Genomic DNA, 24913 nt, shown 5'->3' with positions numbered 1-24913 from the left:
AGAAACGCTACTACAACTGCCGCCAGCAGTAGGTCGTCTGGCCGTCAATGTCATAGGTATTATTATAGAAAAGAAGGGGAAAATATTGCCTCGCCGACACACATGAGTAAACCATCCCGTTCCTCCAATAGCACCATTCACGCGTGCCATTGACCCCAGCTTTTCATATGGTGGGCCACGCTGTGTAAGTACTACTGCCATAGCAAGACTGATTTGCTCATTAAGTGGCAACGACATGTAAGAACGAATTATTCAACTGCAGCATCAACGGATGAACTTAGAAAAACAACCTGATTTCAGGCGAGTGGCCACTGCATGCTAGGTGGGTCCAGACCAACGTCCTAGATCTCGCACGGACGCGGATTTCCTGCGAAAGCCTTTCGCAGGAAGTTCCTGCGCGCTGGGAACTTAGGTAGGGCCCACTGTGATGTTTGTGAGAAATCCTCCCCATCCATCCACTTTTTGAGTTCATTTTAGGGCATGTTGTAAGAAATGAACCGTATCCAAAGCTTGAGTGAGAAGTACTAAAAGGAAAATGTAGTTAGGGAAATTTCTACTGTTGAAACCTTTCTAGGTTCAACAGTAATGTTTAGATGTCAACCATACCATTAATAACGTTATTCATATTGAGATGAACTAAAAACAAAAATATTAACATGAATCAAAACTTCTGTGGCCCCACAAATATTTCAACCTTGGACATTTAATTATCACATTTTCTTTGGATACGGTTCAATTTTGGTAAAATGTTTTAAAATGATCTCACAAAACAGATGAATGGAAAAGATTTCTCACAAATATCACAATGGGCCCACCTAATTTCGCAGCGCAAGAACTTCCTGCGAAAGGCTATCGCAGGAAAACCGCGTCCATCTCGCACCCAAATATCTCCTTGGCACGCGTGTGCAGAGTACATATCTACATCGAGATACCCGCCGGGAGTAGCCATAACATGACTCACTTCCAAAGCTCAAGCTCACGTCAGTGCATGCATCATAGTTCTTGTAATGGCTGTTATAATAGTTCTAACGGTAACGGGAGAGTATCGGGTTCCCATGGGACGCGGTTTGCTAGTGACACTGTAACTACTAGAAGGTATTCTGTGGGCCTCACCATGATGTTTTATTTCATCCATGCCGTCCATCCGTTTTTTCCTGATCATATTAAGGAATGAGATAAAAAATGAGGTAGATAAAGATCTCAGGTGGATCACACTATATGAAACAGTGGTGATTGAACTCCCAACATTAAAATAAAACTTTGGGGCCACAAAAAGTTTTGCATCACACTGAAATTTGTGTTTTCCCTTCATCCAGGTCTTTGTGACCTAATCAACAGGTTGCATGAAAAATAAAATTTACAGTGGGCCCTAGGAAGTTTTCAACGGTGAGCTTTCAATCACCACTGTTTACCTATGATGTGGTCCACCTGAAATCTACATCAGCCTCAATTTTGGGTTCATGAACCAAATTAATTATCCAAAATCGATGGACGGTGTGGATAAAACACATACATCGTTATGAGGCCCGCGTAGAACCGTCCAGTGGCTATCTGGCTACTCAGTTTCAGTACGCAATCCGCGTCCGTTATTATGACGCTCCAAACGTTAATGTTATAACGGCTTTACGTAAGCGTAACGATCGTTATGTACGACTTTCTTGGTATGCTTTGCTGTTGGCCAGCCGCCAGCATCTACACCTTTGCTTCACTGATATTTCAATGAAGAGATGGTTTGAGATTTTGAGAGAAATTAACGAGGCTTTTTTTCATCACTTCTCTCTCTCAGGTACAATCTCTCTTCTTTTGAAGATGATTTCTCAGCACCCATCTGATTTTTTCCTTTTTCTTTCTTTTGGGTTATTGAATTTTTTGTTTTTAATACTTGAATTTCTGTTCTTGAGTGGATATTCTCTCGTGTAAGACTGTTATGAACATAATTCAAAATACCCACAAACAGATATTGAAAATTCTGTGGAAAAATCATTTTGATTTTATAATTAGTAGTGTGTTTGTTAGTGCCTTGGTAGAAAAGGGTGGTTAGGAAGTCATGAATGGTTGAACAAAACCCAATTGGAAAAGAAGAAAGTGGAATTTTGTTCGAATCAGATATGATTGATAACGGTCTTGGAAAATGAAAATTGAGTTTGGCTGTTCTGTGATGGTCTTAAACAGGAGGGGAAAAGGGTTTTGTCATTCTTGGAGGAAAAGATCGGTTGTGATGGAGGAATTTGAAACAACAAGGAGGCGGCAGGTGGATGTTCATTATATGAATGCCGGCATACCTCGCACAATCGAAGAGAATCTCGAAGGGTATTATTACCTTGAACACGAGGATCTTCCGCTCGAAGAGGTTCTCCAAGATCAGGTGGGATTCGACTTCTGTCTTTCCTAAGTCAACGATAGAGAATTTGATAAATGGATGTCTTCCAAATTCTGATCTTACTAACGTTGGTAAATAGAAGGGGATATCATATATACTTTGGGGTGCTATCTGATTTCAAGAGTTCTGACTTCAGTTTTTGAATTGTTTGGTTAGGAAATTGAATTGAATTTTTGAATTTTATTAAGAAACTGAATTTGTTTAGTAGAATCAAAATATGCCTCTAAATTCTTTAGATTAGGTATTATATGAAAAATATGTATGGAGTCAGTACTGTATTCTTCTTCTTCTTCTTTTCATTTATTATTATTTATTATTATTTTATTTATAAACTTAGTTTGTGGTGTTTTTGGTTGCACCAAAGAGTATTCCAAGTATGATATTACCGGTGTCGCTAGGTCAGTGACACAACAGGTTAAAGATGTTCAAATATTGCCAGTATTTTTGTTAATATCGGCAATCAGTGCGGATCGTGGAAACAGCGAGTAGCTGAATCCAATTGGTCCACGTCACTGTAAGTGCCACGGTACGGTACTGGCTTTTTTTAATATATTTAAAAAAAATTACATTTCAGGAAAAGTATAATGCCGTTAGACGGTTTCGTTTGGAAAACGGATTGCATACCGATTACAGTACGCTCCTGCTCTTACCATACCGAGTAAACTCAGTTGGGTCCACCTTGTATGTATGCGGTCTATCCAGTCCGTTCATCCGTTTTTCCATCTAATCTAAGGGATTGAGCCCAAAATTGAAGTATATCCAAATATCAAGTGGATCATACCACAGTAAATAGTGGGGATAATGATTTCCAGCGTTGAAACCTTGCTAGGCCCCACAGTGTTGTTTATTTGTCATCCAACCTGTTCATAAGATCATACAGGCATGGATGAAGGGAAAACACAAATATAAGCTTGATCCAAAACTTTTGTAACCCCCAAGAAATTTTCAACGGTTCAATTCAACTGTTTCCTATGGTGTGGTTCATTTGAAAATTGTATATGCTTCATTTTAGCCTCAGGCCCTAAAATTATCTGGTAAAATTGATGGACGGAGTGGACACAATACATGATTATAAATCATGGTGGACCCTATAGAGTTTACTCAGTACCTAACATAGTGAGTAATTCACTACGCAATCCGCTCTATCCATTTGGGGATTCAGCGCACGGGTTAAGTAGCGAGACTCACTACCATAACGTCACCTATTTATGTAGGTCCCACCATGATATATGTTTTGTATCCACACTGTCCATCCATTTGGAGAGATCATTTTAGGGCATGAGCCATAGAATGAATCAGATCCAAAACTTGAGTGGACCCCCCCACAGAAAACAGTGGAAAGAGTCATGCCCACTATTAAAAACTTCTAAGGGTGACAAAAGTTTTCAATCAAGCTGATATTTGTGTTTTCCCTTCTTCAATGTCCATGTTAACTTAAGGTCCACCGTGATTTTTATTTAAGTTTTCATTTGGGAATTCAGCATGCAGGTTAAGTATGTAGCGAGACTCGCTACTAAAGTGACATCAGATGTTATGTTGGTCCCACCATGATGTATGTTTCGTATCCACACCGTCCATCCATTTAGAGAGATTATTTTAGGGCATGAACCGAAGAATGAATCAGATCCAAAACTCGAGTGGACCCCACCACGGAAAATAGTGAAGAGAGTACGCTCACCATTAAAAACTTCTAAGGGCCACAAAAGTTTTCGATCAAGCTGATATTTGTGTTTCCGCTTCTTTAATATTCATGTTAACTTATGAATAGGTTAGATCTCAAATAAAAATCACGATGGACCTTAGGAAGGCTTCAACGGTGGACGTCACTCTCCTCACTATTTTCTATGGTGGGGTTCCCTCCAGCTTTGGATCTACCTCATTCTTTTGATCATGCCCTAAAATGATCTCTCCAAATGGATGGACAGTGTGGATATAACACATACATCATGGTGGGCCCCAAAGAACTTGGTGACGTTGCTTTAATAGCGAGTCTAGCTACTCAACGTGTCGGTAGCTAATTTGCCTCAAATTTCTTTCTTCTAAAATTTAATTAGGCCATGTCATCTCACGACAATTTTATAAGATAAAAAAATATTTGCAAAATCTGCTTAATTAATAAGGAATATTAGCTGCGACCTAGGATGAGTGATGTCCGCAGGATCCTCACCGTGGGCCCACCTTGATCTATGCATTGTATATCTACTTTCTCCATCCATTTTCTCATATTATTTTAAGACTCGACCTGAATCGGTACTTGTAATCGGGTCAGATTCAGTCCAGATTAGTCCAGGCTAGACCCGAACTCGAATCAGGTTAGGCATGTGTTGGGGGTCAAATATTGCATATTATCCCCCATTTATATCTTGGTTTTATGAACATGATAATGCTTAATATTCTATTTTACACATATTTGTGTTGCAAGGTGAATTTAAGAGCTTGAATTGAAAAGGGTGCTAAAAGCATAGATTTGATGCTCAAGAATCACCAAGGCAAGGGATGGATCTTAGGAGACTAAGATTGAAGAATTCAGATGCCAAAGATATAAGAACACCAAGTGAGGAATGAAGAGAATCAAATATTTGAAGTGAAGAAAAGGAATCCTGAAATTATTATGAAAAAGTATATTTTGAAATTTTGGGTCATTTTGTGAAATTGCGCAAAGTGAAGTCTTTTTTGAGAAACTGCGCAGAGTGAAATTTATTTTAGCAAACTGCGTAAATTTGAGGTGGTTTTTAGAGTTTTCTAAACAGGTGCGAAAGTTGAAGTTCCACAACTATAAATAGGACTGCCTAAGATGTACCTAGGCATCTTCTAGGGGTTTAAGGAGTGGAGAAAAATGGTGGAGAAGCTGTCACCAAAAGTTTTTCTTCTTCTTCCTTAGTTGTTTTCATGGTTTCTTCTAGAGTTTTAGATCCAATCATGTCTATGGTTGGCTAAACCTCTTAGCTAGGGCTAAGAGGTTAAGCTTGTAACATGATGAGATATTTCTATTGCTTTGATTCATGTTTATGTTGAACTCCATAGATTCTAATTTGATATTTAAAGAGTACTTTCAGTTTTTAATGGTTTATTGTGACTTAAATTACAGTAGATCTGCAATAGCTTTGAGTATCTTCTTTTCCTGATTTGAGATTGTGAAATTAGTAAGTTTTGTTGTTCACCATCGTCCCTTGGGCATGGTAGGGTGATGGAATCCTTCCTAATCTTTATAATTCTCCTGCTTTGAGATTATGTGATTGGTAAATTCTGTTGTTTGCCATTGTCTCCTGGGCATGGTTTGGTAATGGAATCCCTGCCAATTATCATAGTTCTCATTCATTGAGAATTAGGTCAATGGAAGTTTAGATTTTATTTTATTGATATATTTTCCAATTGGATAGGATAAGACTCCAATTCTAATTGTGTTACTTAAATCAAGTAAGATGGCTCCCTGATCACTACAAGTGGATCCTTGGCACCCTAGTTCTCACATTTAAATTCTTAGTTTTAATTACTCTATTTACAATTACTCTCTCAAATACTTCAGAATTAGTTTCACATCTTCTTCTAGTTCTACTTTTAGTTAATTTCAGAAACGTACAAGTTTCAGTCCCTGTAGATTTAACATCGTACCGAGATTATTACTACATCGCGACCCTACACTTGGGGTTGTGAACAACATGCTGGACTCGGTACCGAGTCAGGTCGAGTTCGGGTCAGGCCTATTTCAAAACCGAAACGAGTCGAGTCAGCCTTGACTCGATTTGTATCGACTTGATGCCCACCTCTAACCATGATGGTTGTTTTTTTATCCACACTATTTATCCATTTTGCCCACTTACATCAAGGCGTGAGTCTAAAAATAGATAGATCGATATCTCAAGTGGACCACACCATAGAAAAAGTGGTGATTGAACACATACCATTATAAACTTCGTAGAGCCTAATGTAATGTTTATTTTTTCCATCCAACCAACTGATAACGTCACAAAGACATGGATGAAGAGAAATACAAATATCAGCTTGATCCAAAACTTTTGTAGCCCCCAATAAAATTTTAATCTTCTAATCATCCATGTTTCTTATGGTGTGGTCCACCTGAGATTTGGATCTTCCTCAATTTTGTGCTCATGAACTATAATAATTTGTAAAAATGGATGGAAGGCGTGGATAAAATACATACATCATGGTGGAGCCAATAGAGCTTTTCCAATAACACATAGTACTGTAGTTGGTGGTATATGCTACTAGTGTCCCCTTTGTCAAAGCCACTTGTATGAGCAAATAGTCAGTGACTCAGGTGGGCCATACTATGATGTTTTCTGAAAAATCAACTTAGACTACAAGGTGCATCACCCCATTTTAGGCCACAGACTGAAAAAATCAGTTCTATCTATAATTAAGGTTGACCACGTGATTGTAAACAGTGTATAGACAATCCTCACCTTCCAAATTGTTTCCAGTAGTTTGGCCCAAGTGATTCATGTATGGGTATGATTTTTGGCAAAGTAGTTTTTTTTTTTTTTTAATAAAATAATCTAGTTGTTGAAGTGGATTTTGATGTAAGTATAATGTTTGACCCTTTAAAATAAAATGTAAGTATAATGTTTGACCCTTTAAAATAAAGGGTGGACATCTCTCTCTCCCAGCTACTTTCTTTAGTGCAGATCTCTAGGCTCAGACTTAATAGCCAATGGTTATAGTGGATATTACATAAACATCGTACTGGGCTCCGGAAAAATCAAGAGTCACACCTCATATATATATATATATATATATATATATATTTTACTCTATTTACAATTGGAGAAGTATGGAGGATTGAATTTTTGGCAGGGCCCACCATGATGCGTATGCAAAATCCATTCTGACAATTAAATGTGTAATCATTTAGGCCCGAATCCAAAAAAATTAGGTTAACATAAGATTCATGTGAGCTACACCAAAGAAAATATTTGGAAGAGAGACATCCACCCTTAAAATTTATAGGACCCACTATGATGATTATATAAAATGGACATATTAGTTTATCTAATGAAACCCCATCATTTTGTCTAATGGAACCCTATTACTTTGTTAAATGAACCTGTTACTTTGTCTATCGAAACCTCGTCATTTTATTTGACAAGCCGCTATTTTATCTAGTGAAATCCTGTCACTTTGCACAATAATATCATTACTTTTTTTAGTGGAACCAAGTCACTTTATTTGAAAAATCGTCATTTTATCAAGCAAAACCCTATTAATTTATCTGGGAATCCCATCACTTTATCTAGTGGAACATTGTTACTTTGTCTAATGGAACCCCCTTACTTTGTCCAATAATCATGTCACTTTGTCTATTAGAACCTTGTCATTTTGTTTAGCACCCCTTTCACTTTATCTAGTCAAATTTCATCACTTTGTCTAGCAACCTAGTCACTCTCTATAGAACCCTGTCACTTGATATAGTTGAACTTTGTTACTTTGTCCTACTATATAGTCTCTTTGTCTGGTAGAACCTCATCACTTTGTCCAGCAACCCAATCACTTTGTTTAGTGAACCTCGTCACTTCGTCCAACAGTCTCGTCACTTTGTCCAGCAACCTCATCACTTTATCTAGTGGAACCTAGTTACTTTGTCTTCCAGCCTTGTCAGTTCGTTTAGTAGAATCGGGTCACTTTGTTCGGCAACCCATCACTTTTTACGACAATCTGTAACTTTGTCTAATGGAACCCTATTTGCTTTGTCTTGTTTAAACTTATTAATTTGTTTAGTGGAATCATGTTGCTTTGTCGAGCAACCTCATCACTTAGTTAAGTATAACTTTGTTACTTCGTCTAATAACCCCGTCGCTTTGTCCAATGAACCCCGTCACTTTGTCTAATGACTAAGAAAAAATTATCGACAATGGATGGTCGTCGGTAGCCCTACATGATTTAAGGCCCACGTTGAATTGTCTTATTACCATTCTGAAAACCATGTTTAATTATCTTGATGTTTAGTAAATCTTGGGGGTTGTACCTCACTGGGATAGCCATTGATGCTATCAAATCATATTCAGTGTGTAGAGATGCAGATGATAGGCATGTTGGTGTTCATGTGGAATAGAAGGAGCTAGATGATCTTGTGACTCTATATTCCTAATTTCATTTGTATTTAATATGTACTGTCTTGTATTGTAAAAACTTAAGACATTAGTTTGTATAAGCCTTCGGGTAACCACTCGATTATTTTGTTATGTATATTTAGACTCCTTCTTATACTTAATTTATTTCTATTCCACTAAATTGCTAACTTTGATAAAGAAAAAAAAATATACGTGAAATTTGGGCTATCTTTAAAAGTTAAGTTTTTGGAAAACGAGTAGTGTACTCAGGTTTTGGGAACGAGGGTGTTACAGACGTGATTATTGGTCAAAGTAACGGGGTTCCATTAGACAAAGTGACGATGTTCCACTAGATAAAGTGATGGGGTTGCCAGATAGATTGATAGGGTTTCGCTTGATAAAATAACGAGTTTTCGAATAATGTGACTTCGTTCCACTAGGCAAAGTGACGATGTTATTACGCAAAGTGACATGATTTCACTAAATAAAGTGGCGGCTTATCAAATAAAATGACGGAGTTTTAATAGACAAAGTGACGGGTTCATTTGACAAAGTGATAAGGTTCCATTAGACAAAATGATGGAGTTCCATTAGATAAATTAATGTGTCCATTTTATATAATCATCATGGTGGGTCCTATAAGTTTCAAGGGTGAATGTCTCTTTTTCAAATATTTTCTTTGGTGTGGCTTACATGAATCTCGTATTAACCTAATTTTTTTGGATTCGGGCCTAAATGATTAGGCATCTAATTGTCAGAGTGGATTTTGCACACATCATGGTGGACCCCCACCAAAAATTCAATCCCCCATACTTCTCCAATTGTAAAGAGAGTTTATATAATTTTTCTGAGGTCCACTGTGATGTTTATGTAATATCTATTATAACCATTAGCTATTAAGTCCCATATTGAGCCTATAGATACGCACTGAAGGAAATAGTTGGGAGAGGGATGTCCACCCTTTATTTTAAAGGGTCAAACATTATACTTACATCAAAATCCACTTCAACAACTAGATTATTAAAAAAAAAAAAAAAACATTTTACCAAAAATTATAGCGATACATGAATCACTTGGGCTAGACTAATAGAAACAATTTGGAAGGCAAAGATTGCCTATACACTGTTTATAACCATGTGGTCAACCTGAATTATAGATAGAATTGATTTTATCGACCTGTGATCTAAAATGGGGTGATGCACCTTGTGGTCCAGGTTGATTTTCCAGAAAACATCACAGCACGGCCCACCTGATCCACTAACTATTTGCTCATACCAGTGGCTTTGACAAAGGGGACATTGGTAGCATATACCACCAACTATAGTACCGTGTGTTATCGGAAAAGCTCTATTGGCTCCACCATGATGTATGCATTTTATCCACGCCATCCATCCATTTTTACAAATCATTGTAGTTCATGTGCACATTTTTACAAATCATTGTAGTTCGTGAGCACAAAATTAAGGAAGATCCAAATCTCAGGTGGACCACACCGCAAGAAACATTGGTGATTAAAAGATTAATAACTAATATTCCTTGCTAATCAGGCAGATTTTGTAAATATTGTTCTTATCTTATAAAATTCCCGTGAGATGATGTGACCTAATTAAATTTTAAAGGAAAAAAAAATTGGAGGTGGATTAGCTACCAATAGGAGGTTGAGTAGCTGGACTCAAGCGACGTCACCAATTTATGTGGGGCCCACCATGATGTATGTATTGTATCCACACAGTCTATCCATTTGGAGAGATCATTTTAGGGCATGATCAAAAGAATGAGGCAGATCCAAAGCTGGAGTGGACCCCACCACATAAAACAGTGAGGAGAGTTACGTCCACAGTTGAAGCCTTCCTAAGGTCCACCATAATTTTTATTTGAGATTCAACTTGTTCATAAGTTAACACAGACATTAAAGAATGGAAAACACAAATATCAGCTTGAACGAAAACTTTTGTAACCCTTAGAAGTTTTTAATGGTGGGTATAACTCTCTCCACTGTTTTCTATGGTGGGGTCCACTCGAGTTTTGGATCTGATTCATTCTTTGGCTCATGCCCTTAAATGATCTCTCCAAATGGATGGACGGTGTGGATACAAAACATACATTATGGTGGGACCTACGTAACTAGGTGACATCACTTTAGTAGTGAGTCTCGCTCGCTGCTTATCTCGTGCGCTGAATCCCCATATGGAAGGAAGCGGATTGCGTAGTAACTCACTACGTTGGAGTACTAAGTAAACTCTGTAGGGTCCACCATGACTTATGTATGTTATCCGCTCCGTCCATCAATTTTACCAGATAAGTTTAAGGCTTGAGACAAAAAATGAAGCATAATTGAACGCTCACCGTTGAAATTTTCTTGGGGGCTACAAAAGTTTTGGATCAAGCTTATATTTGTGTTTTCTCTTCATCCATGCCTGTATGATCTCATGAACAGTTTGGATGACAAATAAACATCACTGTGGGGCCTAACAAGGTTTCAATGGTGGAAATCATTATCCCCACTGTTTACTGTGGTATGATCCACTGGATATTTGGATATACTTCAATTTTGGGCTTAACCCCTTAAATTAGATGGAAAAATGGATGGACGGCATGGATAGATCACATACATACAAGGTGGGCCCAACTGAGTTTACTCAGTGCGGTAAGAGCAAGAGCCTACCGTTATGCAATCCGATTTCCAAACGAAACCATTTAACGGCGTTAGACTTTCCCTGACATGTAATTTTTTTAATATATTAAAAAAAGCGGGTAACGTGACATGAACAGTGACATGGACCAATAATAATATTGGATTCATCTGCTCGCTATTTCCACGAAACAGAGAATCGGGCACTCATTGGCAATATTTAGCAACATTCTGGAAATCAACGATATTCGATTAAAACCCCTTATTGAAGTACTGATACCATCAATCCATTATTTTGGTTTTTTCTGTTTATTTGTTTGTTTGTTTTTTTTTTTTAAAAAAAAAAAATTATATATATATATATATATATATATATATATATATATATATATATATATATATATATATATATATATATATATATATATATATATATATTAAGGTGATTTCAATCATTGCTGATTTTTTATTGAATCAAAGTTTAGTTTTTGGGAGAAATCTTGACTCGTAAAAATTTAATATTTTTTAAAATGTTAGCATGGACTGTAGTAGAAATCTATGCTTATGCATGATTCTCATCTTGTGCATTGACAAGAATTTGTGATAAAAAAAAATAACAACATTTAAGTGAAAGAGTGAGGGATTGGGTAAAATTCTATTTTATTTTTTTTTTCATTTTTATATTAAGAAATATGTGTTTTTCACTATTTAATTGATATGAAAATTTTATATACTAGTAAGTGTTGGTCGACCTATTAATTGGTTACAAATTTTATATTGTTTTTTTCTCAATAAAACATGGTTAGGTCCCTATAAAATGGAAACTAATTATGCATAGTTGGTTTTTGTGATATTTTAATTCCTGCATGTAAGCAGGTGTCTTTTAATATCCATTAAAGTTTTTATGAAAAATTCTACGTCTCCCCAATTTTTCCTTCAGACTATAATATTTTTCCGAGTATTGATGATACCCATATATATTGATCCTTGGTCATTACATATATAGCTGAATGCTCAGCTGGCACGAATTCGCAAGGAACTCATGCGAACTTTTTTGAGAACTCATTATACGTGATGTGAGTTTAAAATTTGAAAGGTCCACGTGATGCAGCAGCCCATGAAACCCTCAAGGCCCACATTTTACTTTCATTCAAACCTCTGGTAGGCCATAAAAAAGAAAATAGTTTCCTCTCTTAATTTGCATCTTTCTTTGCTATGGCCAACCGGAGTTTTAGATCAGGGTGAAAATTGGTCTCCTAGGGTTTCATGGGATGCCGCATCACATGGACCATTCAGATTAGATGCCTATGACATGTGTGCAGGTGCATATATATATATATATATATATATATATATATATATGGAAATGAACTATGAGGTCAACCTCATGTGAACTTCTCATGAGGTCGAGCTGTGTGGGCCCCATCGTGATGTGTGTTGAATATCTATATCGTGCATTTGATGGGTCCCCTTTAGCTTATGGGATATCCCAAAATTAGCTGCATACAGAACTCAAGTGGGCTCACCCGAGTTTTGGATGCAGTTGAAACTTGGTCATGCGGAACTCAAGTGGGCCATACCATATAAAATCATGCGAAGACATGACTAAAACATCTAAAAGTACTTGGTAGGGCTCACCCGAGTTTTGGATGCAGTTGAAACTTGGTCTGATCCCTCACCCAACTGGGACACACACAATAGATGATCTGGATTTGTGAACCACATCTCGGTGGGTGTAATAAATGACTATGAACGTTTTAATGGGAGGTAACCCCTCTCAACTGTTGTATGTGGTGTAGCCCACCCAAGTCATGGATTGACTTGATTTTTAAGCCCATGGCCCACCATGGAATGGTGCATCTATTTGATGGGATAGATGTTCGACACACATCATGGTGGGACCCATACAACTCGACCTCATAGTACCATTTCCATATTTATATATAAAAAGATCAATACTCTAAACACTAGCACGAAATATCGTGAAATTTCATGAAAGCACCTTTTCAATATTCTTTTATAAACTAGGGAATTTCCACTTAGAAAAGAAAATGTTCCATACTTATAATGGATTTGGGTCCATGACCAAGGTTTCCAATGCATGAGATCTTGTAGTATTTGCCAATGAGGCCTTCTCTATCAATCAATGTTCTAAATAGCGTGTATTATATAATGTAATATTTGGCCCTCTATAGTGTGTAGTATAAGCTACATAGTGTATAACATAAATTACATGATACTTAATATTTTTAATTAAAATAATAAAAAACATGATAAAATTTACTAAATGCATAATTCCTTTGAGTTTTTTTTACTACGAATTTGGATCATCAACCACATATTTCCATATGAAATTTGTGGTGCAAGCGGGTGTGAAAAAACCCACATATTTCCATGCAAAATCTCCGTCTCTTTATTTATTGAAACATCACAAATTCACAATATGGATCACAATTTGGATGGTCTAGATTGATCTAAGTGCTCAATCTATGATACGGACCACCATTTAGATGGTTCAAATTGATATAATATAGTGCCACGTGCGATGGGGATGAGTGTTCACACCCCAAGTGCAGGGTTGTGATGTAGTAATAAACTCGGTAAGACCGAGGTCGAATCCACAGGGACTGATACCTGTACGTTATCTGAAACCAAGTAGAACTAGAACTAGACTAAGATGTAATCAAAACCAAATAGAATTTAAGAAATAATTGTGGAATAATTATCTAAAACTTTAAGGAATTCAGAGGAAGGGAAACTAGGGATTCAGAGGATCCACTTGTAGAGATCAGGGAGATCTTATGCTTGCATCAGGAATCATGGAAATTAAACTGAATTTACTTGATCTGGGTTTCAAGAGATGAAGGGTATATAAATTAGAATGGATTCCATCATCTAACCATGCCTAGGAGACAAAGCAAACAACAGGATTAAACTAATTACCAACCAATCAACAATGTATGAAGATCAGGAAGGGTACTATCATCCAACCATGCCCAGGAGATGATGATAAACAACAGGGCCTCTTGACGTCATAAACATCAAAAGAGAAAAGAAATATTTAAAGCCATTGCAAACCCATTGTAATTTCAGTCACAACAAACCATTAAAGACTAAGAAAAATATTCCTTTAATAATCAATTAAATCAAATTCAGTTTATAAATTTTAAAGGTTCAAAGTAGAATCTCCCATCTCGCTACAGGCTTCACCTCTCAGCCCTAGCTAAGAGGTTTAGCCACACATGAATGGGCTAAATTTTAAAAGAAATATAAAGGAAAAGAGGAATAAAAATCAGGCTGCTTCTCTCTCTCTCTCTGTTCCAGCTTCGCCTCAGCTTTTTTCTTCTTTTCTTCCTTTTCTTTTCTCCACCCACTGCCAGTCCCACGGTCCAGCAGCCCTGCTCGTCCAAAGCGTCTCTCCACGTTCTGGCAGCAGCTCCACGTTCTGGCAGCAGCCAAAACCGAGCACTAGTCCTCCTAAACGAGCCAAAACCAAAGACCGAGCCAGCAGAAAACCCACACCTCTCGTTTTCTCTCTCCCCTGATCTTCCTCCTCCTTGTATTTTATATCCCCCGGGGTCCGGAATAGTTGCTGAGATATATCGCAGTACATAAGCGTGCGTATCAACGTGCGCAGCAGACTAGACGCAGAAACGCACTTGTGTTTGGCTTGAGATTTTGGGATGACTATACAGGCTTGGCTTCGCACGTTCCTCATGGCTGGGGTCTCGGCTAGCGTGGGCTCCACATGAATGGTTCAGATCGTTCATCCGATCAAGGATGATGGGCCACAGCTGTCCGGAATTTTCGGATTCCTCCGGACTGCGTAAACAGGACGCGTAACGTACCTGCGCTGTTCGGCTGGTGGGGCCCCTGATCATAGTTATTTGAGAAATCCAACTCGTCCATTAGCTTATTCACGAAAAATCGGTCGGACATGACCATTTTTGGATCAGCTTATTCGTGGCCATGAACGATTTCATTCCACCGTCCGTCTGCCGTTTGGACGATCAACAGCCGGCTTCCGATGTCTCTTGAAATTCCGCCATCTAGGCGAGGATGATAGGGGGCAAAGGCTTCTGATGGACGGTCCGGATTGATCATTTGATGCACGGTGGTGGCCCACTAACTTCCGCAATCCGACCGTCTGCGTAATAGGGACGCGCTGTTGCTGTTTGTGAGAGCGTTCGAGTCCAGGACGGTTTGACCGTCCTGGAGTTTCCATGCACGCCTGGTGCACCCACGCTGTACATGTGCAATGCACATGTGGGTCCCATGCTGATGTACATGAGAGATCAGCTTCGTCCAACCTGGTTGCCATATGATTTAAATGGTTGACACCAAAATTGAAGTATTTCAAGATATCAGGCGGGCCCCAGATTGATAAGTTGTGGGCTGATCTGTCCGTTGGGACATTTCCAAAAAGATCCAATGGCTGATTTTCGACGTGTACGGTTAATTTATGGTCCTCAGGCCATGTATGAAGTTTCGAAGCAAGCGGATGGTGGAAACTTTGTGATCTTGCAATCTGGCTGACTTTCAGGCCACTTGAGCTTCAGTTTCTCAATTTTCTCAGACCCCTGGAGTGTAATTTCTTCGATCTTTGTCCCCTGGAGTCCGTCCCTTGCCCTTGGTAATGCCTGAGTTTTAAATCCATGCTTTTTAACATCCTTTCCAGCCCATGCTCGTAAATATACTCTGCATCACAAATACGATTAAATCAAGTCATTAAACAATACTATGTTTGAAAATCCAGGCAATAACAGGGTCTGATATGAAATATTTGACCCTCAACACAACCCCCAACCAGCATCTTGCTAGTCCCGAGCAAGGTATGCGAAAAATAAATTGAGAATTACAGGACAATTTCTACAAACTCAAGAGATTTATGAAAAACAATTCAGATACTCGAATTCTAAGATTCATGAATATTGGCATTACTTTCTCTTGGAATCAAGCTCACGGTACTTCATAATCAAGTTCAAATATTAATCCATTAATTAGAACGATTCTAAATATTGAATTCCATGGGTATATCGTGTAATCTCGCCTTATCATTAAGGTTCACTTCTTAATTTCATGATATTATCGGTAAACACTAAGATAATTCATAAGAACTAAAACTTTCCTCACGGGTCATCTTTTCAGTAATCGACCATTGATATATATATATTTTTCCTTAAAATACCGCCAAGGGGAGGAATCAAATCTTCACCTATAGGGAGCAAACCTATGATGAAGACCATTGCCCACCCCTTTCCGTAGGCTACTTTGGGAACTCAAACCTTCACCTATAGGGAGCAAACCTATGATGAAGATTATCCACCCAATCCTTTCAATTTTCTCAGGCTGGTTCCTTTCATGCTTAGTGAGTACCAAGTAAATCCTTCAATATCAAACTGAGACCTTAATGTGAAAGCGAGATGTGACATGTGAGATCATAACTCAATCAAAGTGTACAATCTTCTAATTCTGAATTAACAATTCAAACTTAACTGTGAAATTTAATAGATAACTGAATCCAAGAGTCATAAAGTACCCACATCACGCATCTTGAAATTCTAAGTGCCCTAGATGGCCGTCAAAAATCACTTCGAATTCATCAGAAATCCTGCGAAATTAAAAATTTTCACAACTTTTGCTCAAGACCAAGAAAACACTGATTAGGAAACCTAATCTCCCACCCCCAACCAAAAATCTACATTGTCCTCAATGTAAAAGAAATAAGCATGCAAAAAAATAAGTAAATGAGAAGTGATGGGAAGATAATACCTGAAAGAATCAAGAGGCTTTCCATAGCTATTTACGTAAAAGGGGGTCAGTGCAAGAGAGAAACCAACAAAAGTAAAGACAAAATCCTACCTATACCACTTTCGCAGGTGCTCTCGATTGCATTTAGCATATGCAACAAGCCTTTAAACCCCTAGGTTGTCCCTAGTGGACGAGTTGTAGTCTCGTGAGGGTTTGTAGTAATGTTACCCACAAACATTGGACTAACTAATGATATAAACGAAATGAAATGAAGAGCTGGGTTGCCTCCCAGGAGTGCTAAGTTTACTGTCTTCAGCTAGACAAATAAAGCAACTACCCTAGTCCTAAGAAAACAGGAAACCTACCTATACCTCCATCAGACTAGGAGATCAATCCTGGTAAACAGGATCAGTCAGAGACATGGACATGTCCTCTGAATCAAATTTCTCGACAAATGGTTTCAATCGATGTCCATTGACTTTAAACTCCTTGCCATTGTCGGGATCTCTTATCTCAACAGCCCCATGCGGGAAAACAGTGACAACAATGTAAGGGCCGGTCCAACTAGATCGAAGCTTACCCGGAAAGATATGTAATCGAGAATTGTACAAAAGGACCTTCTGACCAGGCGTGAATGATTTTCGCAAAATGTGTTGGTCATGAAATGCTTTCATCTTGTCCTTGTAAATTCTCGAATTATCGTACGCATCATTCCGGATTTCCTCAAGTTCATTCAATTGAAGTTTGCGTAGCGAGCCAGCGTTGTCCAGATTGAAATTAAGATTTTTGATCGCCCAATACGCTTTATGTTCCAGCTCCACAGGCAAGTGACAAGCTTTCCCATAGACAAGTCTAAAGGGAGACATTCCAATAGGGGTTTTAAAGGCAGTACGGTATGCCCATAAGGCATCGGTCAATCGGATTGACCAATCCTTACGATCAGGGTTAACCGTTTTCTCCAAAATGTGTTTAATTTCCCTATTAGAAATCTCAGCTTACCCACTTGTCTGTGGGTGGTACGGGGTGCTCACCTTATGAGAGATACCGTATTTCTTCATTAAGCTCTCGAATGGTCTATTACAAAAGTGTGAGCCCCCATCACTAATGATGGCTCGAGGCGTTCCGAATCGAGAAAGGATGTTTTCTTTTAGGAATTTAATGACCGTGCGATTTAGTTCGACACAGAATCGCTTCAACCCATTTAGTGACATAATCCACGGTGAGCAAAATGTACAGATTTCCAAACGATTGTGAGAATGGTCCCATGAAATCGATGCCCCAGCAATCAAATGCTTCAATGATAAGGATGGGATTCAAAGGCATCATATTTCGACGGGTCAATGCTCCCAATTTCTGACAACGCTCACAAGCTTTGCAAAACTCATGAGTGTCCCTAAACATAGTGGGCCAGTAAAAGCCACACTGCAGAATCTTGGCCGTGGTCTTTTTAGTAGAAAAGTGACCACCACAGGCCTGTGAGTGACAGAAGGAGATGATGCTCTGATGCTCATCGTCTGGTACACATCTTCTTAGAATTTGGTCTGGGCAATATTTAAATAAATAAGGATCATCCCAGAAAAAGTTGCGCACCTCGGTGAAAAATTTCTTCTTATCTTCGCAGTCCACTGTGTCGGTATGGCACCTGTAGCAAGATAATTAGCAATATCAGCGAACCAAGGTGAATAGGAGACTCTGAGCAGTTGTTCATCAGGGAACATGTCATTGATATGGGGCGTCTCAAGGGAATCAGAGGTATTAAGGCGAGAAAGGTGATCGACCACAACGTTTTCTACTCCCTTTTTATCTTTAATTTCCAAATCGAATTCTTGGAGTAGAAGGATCCATCGTATCAGGCGGGGCTTAGAATCATTCTTAGAAAGAAGATACTTAAGTGCCGCATGATCTGTGTAGATAATGATTTTGGATCCGATCAAGTAGGACCTAAATTTGTCCAAGGCGAACACTACAGCTAAGAGTTCCTTTTTCGTAGTTGAGTAGTTCACTTGGGCCGGATTTAAAGTCCTACTTGCATAATGAATGACATAGGGCCTCTTATCTTTTCTCTGGCCTAGGACCGCCCCAAGAGCATAATCAGAAGCGTCGCACATAAGCTCAAAAGGAAGGCTCCAGTCGGGTGGCTGCATGATAGGTGCAGTGGTTAACGTGCCCTTAAGCTTGGTGAAAGCTTCCTGACATTGCTCAGTCCACTCGTACGGAGCATCCTTTTGAAGAAGATTACATAAAGGACGAGAGAGGAGACTAAAGTCCTTTATGAATCGCCTGTAAAATCCTGCGTGTCCTAAGAAGGATCGCACGTCTCTGATGTTCTTGGGTGGAGGTAGGTTAGAGATAAGATCGATTTTTGCCTTATCTACCTCGATTCCCTTGGACGAGATGATATGCCCAAGGACAATTCCCTTCTGAACCATGAAATGACACTTCTCCCAATTAAGTATCAAGTTCTTCTCTTCACATCTTTTCAGCACACATTTAAGACTTTCCAAGCACTTATTGAAAGATGGACCGTAAACAGAGAAATCGTCCATGAAGACCTCTAGATATTGCCCTACCATATCAGAAAAGATACTAAGCATACATCGCTAAAAGGTGGCCGGGGCATTACATAGTCCGAATGGCATCCTTCGATAGGCAAAGGTGCCGTAGGTAGATGTAAATGTGGTCTTTTCCTGGTCTTCAGGGGCTATCTCTATCTGGTTGTAGCCCGAATATCTGTCAAGGAAACTGTAATAGGAATGACCAGCTAACCTTTCCAGGATCTGATCAATGAATGGTAAAGGAAAGTGGTCTTTCCTCGTGACGGTATTCAACTTCCTGTAGTCAATGCACATTCTCTAACCAGTAGTGACTCTAGTTGGCACGAGTTCATTATTGGCATTGGCTACGATGGTGATTCCGGACTTCTTAGGGACCACTTGAGTTGGACTCACCCATTGACTATCAGATATAAGGTATATGATATCCACGTCCAATAGTTTAAGAATCTCGGCCTTAACCACTTCCTTCATGTTTGGATTTATTCTACGTTGTGGTTGCCGAGCAGTTTTTACATTATCCTCAAGATATATGTGGTGAGTACAAATCGAGGGATCGATTCCCTTGAGGTCCGCTATCGTCCATCCTAGGGCTCCTTTATGCTCAATGAGAGTAGAAATGAGCATACTCTCTTGTTCTTTCTCCAGGTGGGCAGAGATCACCACCGGGTATGTCTCATCTTGACCTAAATAGGCATATTTCAAATCAGAGGGCAAAGGTTTTAGGTCAAGCTTCGGCGGCTTGAGGTTAGACGGTAGAGGCACTACATCGGTTTGTGGCAATTCTTCAAATTGTGGCCTCCACCGGTTAACTTCAATTACCGGTATCAAGCAAGGCACACGTCTCCCTAATCATGTCATCATCAAAATCATGGGAGTGGGCCAGGCACGTCTCCAGATGGTCGGAGGATAAGGTCAGCGGTGTCGTATCTTCCACGAAAGAGTCAATCATGTTAATGTCGTGGAAATCGTCGTCATCCTCTGAGTTGCTACTGTTATTGAAAAAAAATGTTTGACTCCAATGTCAAATTTCCAAAAGACATAGTCATGACACCATTCCTGCAATTGATAATTGCATTTGACGTGGCAAGGAATGGGTGACCAAGAATGACGGGAATCTGAGTGCTCATGTTATTGATGGGTTCGGTGTCCAGGATGATAAAATCTACAGGGTAGTAAAATCTATCGACCTGGACTAACACATCCTCAATTATCCCTCTTGGTACACGAACAGAGCGATCAGCAAGTTGTAGTGTGGTTAGGGTGGGTTTTAATTCACCCAAACCTAACTGTTTGTATACCGAGTAGGGAATCAGATTGACGCTCGCTCCTAAGTCAAGAAGTGCGTGATCAATTCGATGGTTCCCGATTATACATGATATGGTTGGGCTACCGGGATCCTTGAATTTCTGCGGCACGTCTTGCTTCATGATGGCACTCACTTTCTCAGTCAAGAAGATTTTCTTTTGAATAAATTTTCGTCGTTTGGTCATGCATAAGTCCTTCATGAATTTGTCATATGAAGGTATCTGTTTAACGACATCAAGTAGAGGAATGTTGACTTTCACTTGTTTCAACACCTCTAGGATATCCTGAGAGTTAGAGAGAGGTTTTGGTGAAACCAACCGTTGGGGGAATGGAGCAACTGGCTTCTCTAGAAGTTCCGGTTCTAATTTTTGTGGGGCATCACTGGATCTATTATTGTTGTCCTCTTCGGGCTCTTGAGGCTTTTCGGGCCTAACCGGAAGAGTTTTATCAATGATCTTTCCACTCCTAAGAGTGGTGATGGATTTAGCGTGCCCCATCTGATTTGAAGAGCTGGGATCATTAATCTCGTACTGTGGTTTAGGATTGGGGAGAGGTTGTGCAGGCATCCCCTTTTCTATAACCGTCATACGAGAATCTATCTTTTGCATAAAATCTGTAATTCCCCGCATTGCCTGAGCCAGCTCTTGTATGGAATTTTGAACCGGTTCCTCTTGAGGTTTCACTTGATTTGGATTTTGATTGAAGAAACCTGGAGGAGTAACCGTTTGTCCATTCCTCCAACTAAAGTTTGGATGATTTTTCCAGCCAGGATTGTATGTATTGGAGTTAGGTCCAGTAAAAGGTCTTTGATAGTTGTTTACGGCATTAGCTTGTTCATTCAATACTCCTCGAAAGGCGGGTATTGTAGGACAATTTTCAGTTGTATAAATGTTGCAATCACAGATGCCGCAAACAATTTCATTAACCTTATCCTTCTTTCCTTCCATGGCCTCAACTTTCCTTATGAGCGTAGTCACTTTACACTTGAGATCATCCTCTTCTTTCAAGAGATATAATCCACCTTTCTCCTTTAATTGAGTCAGCCTAGACGTGGTGTTCGCCATTGGGTAATAGTCCCATGATTGTGTTTTTTCAACGAGATTATCGAGGTAATCCCATACCTCGTCAACATCTTTATTAATGAACTCTCCATTACACATTGTCTCGACCATTTGGCGCATGGAAGATGTCAGTCCATCATAGAAAAAATTTGTAATGCGCCACGTTTCAAATCCGTGTTGTGGGCATGAACTGACCAAATCTTTGAACCTTTCCCAACATTGGAAGAATGTTTTATCTTCCTTTTGGGCGAAGTTCATGATTGCTTTTCTGAGGGTAATCGTTTTATGATGTGGGAAGAATTTTTTTATGAATTTCCTCTGCATGTCGTTCCACGTGCCAATGGATCTAGGACGCAGTGAATGTAACCACGTCTTAGCTTTCTCTTTTAAGGAAAAAGGAAAGAGTTTCAGCCTAATTGTATCCTCAGATACATTAGGAAAACATAATGTAGCTATAATCTCATCGAACTCTTTCAAATGTAAATATGGACTCTCTGATTAAAGTCCATGGAATTTGGGAAGGAGTTGGATAACTCCTGGCTTGATGTCCATTTGTCCTGTGTTTTCAGGAAAAATCATGCATGAGGGCGTACTCACTCCCGCCGGTTGTAGATAATCTCGTAAAGTACGAGGCGGGGGTGCCTGTTGCACCTCATTCTCATCTTGGGTATCCTCCACCCTGGGTGGGAGTAGAGGAGGTTGGTCTTCAGCCATAACTTCAATTGACTCAGGGGATTTCGAGTGGTGTCTAGTCCTGCGATGGATAGTCAACCCCTCAACCAATCCTCCTTCAGTCAAGAGACGTCGAGTGTCGTCACGGGCCCACTTGGGCATGAAACACTCGCAGCCCTCAATTAAAAATCTAATCCTAAGAAAGGAAAAGAAAATCTAGAAAGAAAGAGAGAGTTGGAAAGAAATTACCAAATTGGAGTCCTAAGTTAAAAACCTGCAAAATAAAACAGAATAAGTTAGATTCTAAAAAGAGAAGAACAATCCTTTAAAAGAAAAATAGCAGTAAATTAATTTCTAAAAGAAGGAATTCCTAAAAGAAAGTGAAAATTTCTAAAATAAATTAGGAAAAACCTAAACTAGAAAGTGAATTATTAAAAGATAACTGAAAAATAGAAAATAGAGAAGGAGCTTACCGAATTAGAAATTTCTATTTTAAAGGCCTACAAAATAGGAAGGTTAGTTTCTAAACAAAAATTCTAAAAAAAAATTAGGAAAACAAAATTAGATTCTAAAAGAGTTAAAATTAGAAAGTTACTAAAATAAAAATAGAAAGTTAATTTCTAAAAAGGGAAAGAAATAACCTAATTTCTAAAAATAAACTATTTCTTACAGAAGGGAGGATACTAGAATTAGAAAATTTCTAAAATTTAAACCCTAATTCTAAAAATAGGAAAAAGTAGAGAGATTAGGAAGGAATTACCAATTGAGAAACTTATGTCAAGATCCTATAAAACAGGAAACAAGTTAGTTTTGAACTCAAATAAAAATAAATAAAAAAAACTAAGGTTAGTAAAATCCTAATCTTAAACTAATCCTAAAACCAATTAATTTCAGAGAATCGTAACCGTCAGTCCCCAGCAACGGCGCCAAAAACTTGTTCACACCCCAAGTGCAGGGTTGTGATGTAGTAATAAACTCGGTAAGACCGAGGTCGAATCCACAGGGACTGATACCTGTACGTTATCTGAAACCAAGTAGAACTAGAACTAGACTAAGATGTAATTAAAACCAAATAGAATTTAAGAAATAATTGTGGAATAATTATCTAAAACTTTAAGGAATTCAGAGGAAGGGAAACTAGAGATTCAGAGGATCCACTTGTAGAGATCAGGGAGATCTTATGCTTGCATCAGGAATCATGGAAATTAAACTGAATTTACTTGATCTGGGTTTCAAGAGATGAAGGGTATATAAATTAGAATGGATTCCATCATCTAACCATGCCTAGGAGACAAAGCAAACAACAGGATTAAACTAATTACCAACCAATCAACAATGTATGAAGATCAGGAAGGGTACTATCATCCAACCATGCCCAGGAGACGATGATGAACAACAGGGCCTCCTGACGTCATAAACATCAAAAGAGAAAAGAAATATTTAAAGCCATTGCAAACCCATTGTAATTTCAGTCACAACAGACCATTAAAGACTAAGAAAAATATTCCTTTAATAATCAATTAAATCAAATTCAGTTTATGAATTTTAAAGGTTCAAAGTAGAATCTCCCATCTCGCTACAGGCTTCACCTCTTAGCCCTAGCTAAGAGGTTTAGCCACACATGAATGGGCTAAATTTTAAAAGAAATATAAAGGAAAAGAGGAATAAAAACCAGGCTGCTTCTCTCTCTCTCTCCGTTCCAGCTTCGCCTCAGCTTTTTTCTTCTTTTCTTCCTTTTCTTTTCTCCACCCGCTGCCAGTCCCACGGTCCAGCAGCCCTGCTCGTCCAAAACGTCTCTCCACGTTCTGGCAGCAGCTCCACATTTTGGCAGCAGCCAAAACCGAGCACTAGTCCTCCCAAACGAGCCAAAACCAAAGACCGAGCCAGCAGAAAACCCACACCTCTCTTCCTGACGTGCAGCAGCAACCAACCTCCGTTCCTCTTTCTTCAAAGTTGCTGAGATATATCGTAGTCCATAAGCGTGCGTATCAACGTACGCAGCAGACTAGATGCAGAAATGCACTTGCGTTTGGCTTGAGATTTTGGGATGACTGTACAGGCTTGGCTTCGAACTTTCCTCATGGCTGGGGTCTCGGCTAGCGTGGGCTCCACATGAATGGTTCAGATCGTTCATCCGATCAAGGATGATGGGCCACAGCTGTCCGGAATTTTCGGATTCCTCCGGACTGCGTAAACAGGACGCGTAACGTACCTGCGTTGTTCGGCTGGTGGGGCCCCTGATCATAGTTATTTGAGAAATCCAACTCGTCCATTAGCTTATTCACGAAAAATCGGTTGGACATGACCATTTTTGGATCAGCTTATTCATGATCATGAACGATTTCATTCCACTGTCCGTCTGCCGTTTGGACAATCAACAGCCGGCTTCCGATGTCTCTTGAAATTCTGCCATCTAGGCGAGGATGATAGGGGGCAAAGGCTTCTGATGGACGGTCCGGATTGATCATTTGATGCACGGTGGTGGCCCA

At 39.1% G+C, this 24913-nt stretch overlaps 1 protein-coding gene and 1 non-coding gene across 2 annotated transcripts in view; both read left to right on the top strand.

Annotated features, from left to right (window-relative positions):
- Nucleotides 1-1661: 1661 nt before the first annotated feature.
- LOC131248506 (E3 ubiquitin ligase BIG BROTHER-related-like) overlaps nucleotides 1662-24913 on the top strand; it is a 37777-nt gene continuing 14525 nt past the window's right edge. Inside the window, exons 1-2 of the mRNA XM_058248810.1 lie at nucleotides 1662-1786; nucleotides 2173-2365. Of these exons, the coding sequence (XP_058104793.1) occupies nucleotides 2219-2365 (147 nt within the window). The 5' untranslated portion in view covers nucleotides 1662-1786; nucleotides 2173-2218. The remainder of the gene's footprint in view (nucleotides 1787-2172; nucleotides 2366-24913) is intronic.
- Nucleotides 21922-22028, top strand: LOC131250289 (small nucleolar RNA R71). Its single transcript, XR_009173216.1, has one exon. It is a non-coding gene; the product is annotated as a small nucleolar RNA R71 (small nucleolar RNA).

The sequence above is a fragment of the Magnolia sinica genome, chromosome 6, assembly GCF_029962835.1.
Source record: "Magnolia sinica isolate HGM2019 chromosome 6, MsV1, whole genome shotgun sequence".
In the NCBI taxonomy this organism is placed as follows: Eukaryota; Viridiplantae; Streptophyta; class Magnoliopsida; order Magnoliales; family Magnoliaceae; genus Magnolia; species Magnolia sinica.
The sequence above is the reverse complement of the archived record's forward strand: the minus strand, read 5'-3'. Positions and strand labels throughout refer to the sequence as shown.